The sequence below is a fragment of the Oryzias melastigma genome, linkage group LG16 (assembly GCF_002922805.2).
Source record: "Oryzias melastigma strain HK-1 linkage group LG16, ASM292280v2, whole genome shotgun sequence".
Classification (NCBI taxonomy): domain Eukaryota; kingdom Metazoa; phylum Chordata; class Actinopteri; order Beloniformes; family Adrianichthyidae; genus Oryzias; species Oryzias melastigma.
Window position 1 is genome coordinate 1073192 of NC_050527.1, and position 8065 is coordinate 1081256.

General features: G+C 35.8%; 3 protein-coding genes across 4 annotated transcripts in view; all 3 read left to right on the plus strand.

Annotated features, from left to right (window-relative positions):
- The window catches only part of si:dkey-24p1.1 (uncharacterized protein LOC556718 homolog), a 97908-nt gene that overhangs the window by 80072 nt on the left and 9771 nt on the right, over positions 1-8065 (plus strand). The window lies entirely within an intron of this gene.
- On the plus strand, positions 1584-3490 carry LOC118599801 (B-cell receptor CD22-like). Its single transcript, XM_036215837.1, has 3 exons — positions 1584-2562; positions 2740-3012; positions 3093-3490. Exons 1-3 carry the CDS (start codon positions 2082-2084, stop codon positions 3371-3373), a joined length of 1035 nt encoding a protein of 344 aa, XP_036071730.1. The 5' UTR covers positions 1584-2081; the 3' UTR covers positions 3374-3490.
- LOC118599808 (B-cell receptor CD22-like) lies at positions 3668-6578 on the plus strand. The gene is made up of 6 exons (XM_036215887.1): positions 3668-4035; positions 4805-5077; positions 5189-5437; positions 5541-5625; positions 5729-5786; positions 6501-6578. The coding sequence occupies exons 1-6, from the start codon at positions 3771-3773 to the stop codon at positions 6576-6578; spliced, it is 1008 nt and encodes a 335-aa protein (XP_036071780.1). The 5' UTR covers positions 3668-3770.

Consider the following 8065-nt stretch of genomic DNA (forward strand, 5'->3'; position numbering starts at 1 on the left):
AAAAAGGTGGTAGTTGCTTCTCTTTCAGTTTCACTTCCATTTCTGCTTCATCTATTCTGAGCTATTCTGAGGTGCAGCCGTGAGTCCGTCTCCTCCCCACAATCACTTCATCTGTCACTTCCTGTTGGTGTGTGTGCGCTTCTGTGTCTCGGTGAGGCTGCTGCTCTGCGTTCTGTAAGTTGATTCTTTTCCTTTTCACTGCGTTCCTACTCTTATTTTGTTTTCCAAGACCCGTCTAAAGCCATTTCTAACTCTCCACAGTTCTGTTCATTTCTTACTGTCCTCTGACAACTCCTGTGTTTGTCATCCCTTTAATGCTGTCTTCTCTATCTTTGTCCGCAAACGGATCAACTTCGTGTCTCCTCTCTCCTACGCTCCCCGTAGGTGCTGTTGCCCCTATCGATCCTATACTTCTCAGATCCCCTGGTCCTCTACTTATCTGATAATAAATGATCAAATTCAGAGAAAATTTCTCCGTTCTTGCTGTCGCTCACAAAGGCATTATCTAATGTCGTATTTCACGCACAGGTAAACTTTAACGTTTGTCTTTTTTATTTAGGTCACAGTTTAATTCCCTGGTCTTGGTAGACGTCTTTACCAAGATTGTGGTGGAAAATTGTTGAATCCAATGAACTAAGAGACACAGCTTAGGATTAAAACAAGAGTTTAATGTCAAATCAAAATAATACACATGATGCACGCAAGCGTGTAGAGAAGTCTCATTCCCAGAGAGAGAGTTCTGACAATATGAAGAGTTGCAAGAATCTTAATAGGGTTGTACAAACAATCTTCAAGCAATGCTGCACATCACATGTCATGCCCATATTAGTAGAGTTGACCATTACTTCAGAGGCCTAGTGGGATTTGTGACTTACTCTTCCTGAGAAAGGAGGGCATTTCAAGGCTATATTTTATGTCAAATTCTCCCTAAAGTCCTCCCTTGGTATTTTACCAAGCATAAGCAGGTATCTGGGAAAATATCCATAGAGACATGTTTTAATGAGAACAAGAGGTTCATTCAAAGGTTACATATAAAAGTAAAATGAAATCAGAAGTTGATCAAAAATATTCACTTACAGTTATCTTCTGGTGGGATTAAAAAAAAAACTCTTCATTCATTCAGCCTGTCTTAATCCGAGTTGTTTTATTCTTTTGATGTTACACCAGGTCATGAGGACCTGTCCGTTTTTGTGAGTATGGGAGGGGCTGCTGTTGAGAGCGCAGGTTTTTAGAGGATTTTTCTTAAATTCATGAGCGGATCAAAATACTTTGAGGGTCTTTATAGTGATGAATGAACAGTAAAATGCACTTAAAAGCTCAAAAAGTTGGTTTTTCATGGTATGACCCATTTAATAGAAAAAAAGCTACACGTGTATCCCAACACTGCTCAGAAATAGCAAAACCACATTTTACATAAACTGTAAAAGGAACTCCAACCAAATGTAATTTAGTATAGTCAGCCTGGATTTTTCAAAAAACACTACTACAACGGAAGTACCACAAATAGCGTGATGCAAGAATTTTTATGATGTAGTAAGGGTTATGGAAGTTCAGCTTCAAATGGTCTAAAAGCTGGAGGGGTGGTCTAGATCAAGAGGAACCCAGTGCCACAGTATCTCACATTACGAACGCATCACAGAACAAATGATCCTCTTCAAACAGCTGCATCCCATACAGAGGAAACAGTCATCACATAGCAAATAATTTTAAAAAATCGTAGGTAAAAGTTCAAGGTGTCAGAAGTTAACATTCTCTGCTTTGGTTAGTGCTTTTATTGGGTTCTCATATATTTAAGAGTAATTTGTCTCAAATTTCTCTTTTGGGTGTGTGGGATAATAACCATAACAAAATGTCTACGATGGTTGTAAGACGCCCAATCTCAGGTAAAGGTGTAACAGTAAACACTTTTTCAGGATTCAGATATATTTCTCATTTACTTCGAAAAGACTAAATTCCAAATGTTTTTTTTTTTTTTTTTTTTTGCATAGATCTCCGGTGACAATGAATGCTCTAACATTTGGATGTTTGGTGTTTTTGACCCTCACAGAAAGTAGGTTATATATTTTTTCTATAATGAAAACATGTTGTCTAACTGGATTGTAGTTTATGAACTAACTTGTCTAATTACTTTTTCCCCCATATTTACAGTTTTTTCTTGTAACACAGCAAAGACAAATCCTTTTGTGTTAGAGAAGAGCCAGATCACAGCTGAAGAAGACTCCTGTGTTGAAATCAAATGTAAACCCACAGGTGTTCCTGCAGATACTGGAGGTGCAGAATGGTTTTGGATGAAGAATGCGACCTGGACTGGTAGTAAAGGCTTCACTGGGACTGTCCTTTACAGCACTGATGAGTCAAAAAGGCCCGTCAGTCCACTCTTTAAAAACAGAGTAACATATACAGGCTCTACACATGGATCTGCTGGAACACAACAAGGACATCAACTGTGTCAAATTCAAATCTGTAGTCTGAGTTTAAGTGACAGTGGAATTTATCTGTTCAGATATGAGAAAGGAAATGATAAATGGGTGACAGAGCCTAGAGCTAACCTAACTGTTGGTGGTAAGTACAAAGATCAAGAAATAGAACAGTGTGGTTGTGAACAAATATTACATCAAAAACATGATAACACAACATTCATGGTTTTACCAAATGGCAACGAAAAAAAGTTTTTATATTAAAATCCTGTAAATGTAAATTTGTCTTAATCAATGTCACTGAAGTGTTTTGTCTTTTCAGTCGTTCCTCAAGTTGAGATTCTGATTCAGAATCAGAGTGAAGGAACATTAGAAGACATCAAAGAAGGAGACAGCATCACTCTTGAGTGCAAACTGAAGAAAAGTAACCCAAAACCTGACAGCTTTTCCTGGCATAAAGATGGGAAACACCTCAACAATGTTCAGATTTATGAATTGATCAGGATCAAACCAGAGGACAGAGGCAGCTACACATGTGGAGCCAGAAACCTGATTGGTTCTGAAACTTCACAACCGATTTATCTTGATGTTAAATGTAAGTTTTAAATCTTTATGGATACTTGTAAATAACACAACAAACAAACTGACATCAATCTTTTTTCTTCCAACTCCCAGACAAGCCGAGGAATATCCGCATTTCCAGCCAGGGTCTTCATAATAACAGAGTTAAAATCAACACCAGTGTCTCATTTACCTGCAATGCTGCAGCAAATCCACCGCCGCAGTTCTCCTGGTACAAACAGTCTGAAGGAAAACCAAAGATTTTAATAACAGACCAAAAGGTTTTCAATATAAGTCGGGTTCAAAGAACAGATGAAGCATGTTACGTGTGCTCTGCATCCAATATCCTCGGTCAAGGGAATGGCAGTACTTGTATACAATTTTTGTGTGAGTAACAACTTTTTTAAACCATTAAAGGCCCAGTCCCACAAATTTGGCGGCCATTTCACGGCTGGAGCACAGAAAAAGCTTCATCCCTGTGGTACAGAAGTTGTTAGGAGCGGACTGGTAGTGCAACGGGCAATGTACAAATAATAAAGGATGTGTATAACCACAAAGGCATTTTGTTGCACTTTTGTCTTTGCCAAACAGCTTATGCAAAGTTATGAAATATATTTTAAATTGTTAACAACTTCAAGACAATTGTTTGACTGTTAATCAACTAACAATTAAATACTGACTGTTTACTTTTTTGTACTTGGCAGATGAAGTGCAAGTGTGAAAAGGTAAAACTTGTTTAACTCAACCCTTAAATCTCAGCTGTTTTCTCTTTCAGTTCCTCCCACCAACGTCATGTTGACCATGGACACAGAGGTCAGAGAGGGTCAGCTCGTCACGGTCAACTGTACCACTGAAAGTTTTCCAGCTGCAACTTTCACTGTGAAAACATCTTCAACATCATATAAGTATTCTTCAGGAAAAAAATCAACCCAGTCTAAAAAACACACTTTCATAAATAAATTTAATGCAACTTCAGCCCATGCTGGATCTTACATCTGTGTTGCAACAAACAGTGAAGGAAATCAGACAAGCCAAGAGAAGATCCTGGAGGTTAAATGTGAGTAATAAATAAATGGATATGAACTCATTTATTTTAGCTCAACAGTAAAAAAAATATTACAGAAAGTTTTTCTCTTGGGAAGAGAGTTTCAATTAGTATCTGTCACACTTTTGAAAATGAGGCAAAAAAAAATAAAAATATAAAGTAACAAAATGTTATTGCTGCCATTTTCTCAAGGTTCAAGAATATTTTGTGAAACAAAAGATTTTGTTTTCAAAGGTTTTTTTTTTTCTTTTCAAAGGAGACATATTGCACTATGTGTTAGACAGTTGTTAGAATACTATCTTTTTGTTTAAATTTTTATTTTGTGTATTTAATAGTTAATATATTTATTTATTTAACATATTTAATAGGTTTTGGCATTATATAATAAGCTGCACGGTGGTACAGTGGTTAGCGCTCTTGCCTCATAGCAAGAAGACCCCGGTTCAAATCCCGGCTGGGGGATCTGAGACAAAAACATCAACTGGGGACATTTCTGTGTGGAGTTTGTTCTCTCTTTGCCCGGGGAGGGGATGGGTTCAATGGGGACTAAATAAATGAGGAGGATAAATGGGGATAAATGAGTATTATAATATGTTAACATTATTTTTTTAATAGAACAGGAATGATGAAAAACTGTTTAATATGTTACTAAAAGCATTAACTAAATTATTGCTGCTTTAAAAAGTTTTTTTTTTTTTCAAATAAGAGTTCAAACTTAAAAACCAATACAAATGATATTTGATGAATATCACTGTAACCTTTTAAAACTCTTTAAATTCAGATTCCCCCAAAGATGTGAGAGTAGAAGCACAGCCTGGATCTGTTGTGGTGGAAAATCAGCCTTTCTCATTGAACTGCAGCTTCCATTCTAACCCATCCATCACCTCACTCACCTGGACGAAGAAGACCAATGACAGCAGAGAAATGACTGTGAGTTCTGAGAGGAGATTCTCTGTGAAATCTGCCAGTCCCTCTGACAGTGGATGGTACAGCTGTTCAGCTACAAATGATGTTGGAACAGAAAAATCCCAGCCTGTACAGATTACAGTTTATTGTGAGTATTGAAAAAAGGAGCAAACGTCAAACATGAACCACATGTTCCTAAACACAGATATACTAAACTCATAATGTTGATCTGCTTCATCTCTTCCTTCATTCTGCTTAGATGCTCCAAAACAAACAACAATCATCAAAGGTGAAGAACAGGTGCATGATGGGAAACGATTTGTGACTCTGAGCTGCAGCAGTCTCTGTGATCCTCCTGCAACTTATGTCTGGTACAAAAAAAGAGAAAATGAAAAAGTTTCTGATGGAAAGAATTTAACAGTGTCATCAGACCAAGCAGGAGAGTTCTATTGTGTTGCTAAAAATGAGATTGGTCAAAGATCATCTGAACCTGTGAGACTGTTTGATGGTGAGTGAAAAAAGATGATTCAATAAATTGATCATTTTTGACTTTCGTCAAACTAGAAAGTATTAGAACTGAATATATAATCCTAAATATCTCTAACCAACAGTCATGAGCACAGCAACAATCGTGAGACTTTTCTTTGTTGTCCTGATTTTGGTCTTAACAGTTGTTTTAGTTTTCTTCTCATACAGGTAAGAAATATATCTTTTCTTTGAAAAAAAATCTAACTTGTCCATGCATAAATTAATAGATTAAGCATATGATCTCGAACTATACATTATTTTTACCACAAAGGAAGAATAAAGTACCTCAGTTGGGAACTATGGACAAACAAGTCTACAGTGACTTTGTGGTAAGAAAGTCTGAAAACATTTACTTTGAGGAGAAAAGTGTTTGTGAGTCTTAAATTCTGCAATTTGTTCCACTTGAAAAGATGAGTATTTTCTATACTATTTATAATAGAAACACTCTTGCCTTGATGGATAGAAGGTAAAAAAACAATAATCCAAGAAATTGCATTTTTGATATTCAAAAAATATATAGTGATCCAGAAAATGAGGCCTTAACACCAACAAACAATAAAGAATTCTGTCCATTGCAGACCTGTTACTTCTTTAAGAAACCCTTGCTACCATTTTAAATGCACCTGCTTGAACTTATCTCTATAAAGCTCAAAAGGGAGTTTTTCAACCATAGCTAAGTCTGTATAACCAAGTGACAAAAATATCACAGCTCTTGAGAAGATTTTGAGGGAAGAATGGACCAAAATAGCAGCAAGTGTGTTCAAACCTGGTGAAGAAAGACAGAAAAAAAATGAATTAATCAGCAGCTAGGGTTACATGACAAAGTATTGAGGTGAATTCTTATTATTGATCAAATACTTGTTTTCTTTCACCATTATGCAAACACTTTTCAATATCAGGCAATGTGATGTGTCCCTGGGTTCTTTTTTAACACTCTGTCTCTCAAAGTTGAAGTTAGTTTATTATGAACATTACAGATCTCTCTAATGTGGGAAATCAAGGATAAAAATCCCTGAAAATCTAACTTTATTTTCTCTTTTAAGGAAGAAGAGGTGGAATTGTATTATGTGAACATCTCTGATTATGCAGCTGAACGTCTGGATGAGAGTGACTCGGTTTAGGATGAAGATGTTGTGGAGGTCCAATATACACAAGCAAGCTTCAACTTGTACTTTCTTATGGGGTCCAGATGACCCCACCCTTATATTGATGTGCGATCAATCCCATTACAAAGGTGGACAGAATTTTATGTCTGCCATGGACACCAGGAAAGATAAAAAATTTTAAAAAAGGAGGTTAATTTGCTGTCTTGTGGGGTCCTGACGACCCCACTTTTAATGTAAACATGCCTAGGATAGCACAAACAAAGGCAATGCATAAGAACCAGAGAAGCAAGAGACACTCCAGCAGCAGGAAGAAACTCAATTTTCTCAGATAAAATGTGAGACCTGAAAATTATTAATGCAGGTAGAGACCAGAATTTACCAGAACTGATGCAAAAATCACAAAAAATCATTAAAACTATGAATTATTGAATACATTTGTCAATTTAATTTCTCCAAAAGGAACAAACTGAGAATTTTCACAAAGAAAATGTAATGTTTAATGTGAAATTGCAGTTTTGTCATTATTATCTCATATTTAAACAAAGCAGCATTTTTATCTTGTTAATTGTTTTCTGTATTTGTTGACTTTTTTTGTTACTATACTTTTTCTTATGTTCTAAATGGGTTTGTTTCAAATGTTATAGTTGTAATGTTTTTTTAATTATTCATTTCTTTCATATATTATCAAAACATCTTATTGGTAATATTTGTTTTGTTTTTTTTACTTGTATTTTAGTATTTAGAAGTAAAATAATTTTCTATCTTGAGGTTTCTCCCTTTTCTGGATTTAAAAATGTTTGTACACATTGTTCAAAATTAACTGACGATGATACAGCCTTAATACTGCTGATACTTCATTTTTTTTATTTTTTAATAACAATTACAATGTCTTCTTTTTATATGTTGAACCTTTGCCAGATTCTGCTGTGTAGCTTGAATAATCTCATTTTTTATGCAATAAAGCATTACCAAACCTTTGAAGAGAAAGTGTATTAATGAATTCAACTTCACAGGTAAAAACATGTTTCATAGGATAATTGATATCTCGAAATTCCCACTAGGTGTGGATGTAAATGGCGGCAAATCTCCAAATAGTTTTTATGCAAAGATGCATATTATTAATCATTTATATGTAACAGGGTGAAGTGTTTTTCTATTATTTTTAAAATTCAGAGGGGCCGTGAACGCACCACCTCATTATTGAGGATTGAGCATAGGTGTGCAGCAAAGGTGTATCTGACCAGACACCCTTTTTAAAAAACAGTCAGACAGCAACACAAAAAGAAGAGGGAAAAGAAGGGTCCCAAAGCGGCATGATGGGGAAAGCAACCATGGTGCTGTTTTTTTTGTGAACCCAGGAGATATTGTTTTAATTGCCAGAGCTACTTCAATTGCATGCTTTTATTTATTTTTGTGTATATATATATATATATCAGTGGCGGGCCGTCAGGGCCTGCAAGGCCTTCTCTGCTGGCCTAAAAATATCTGAATCACAGACTGAT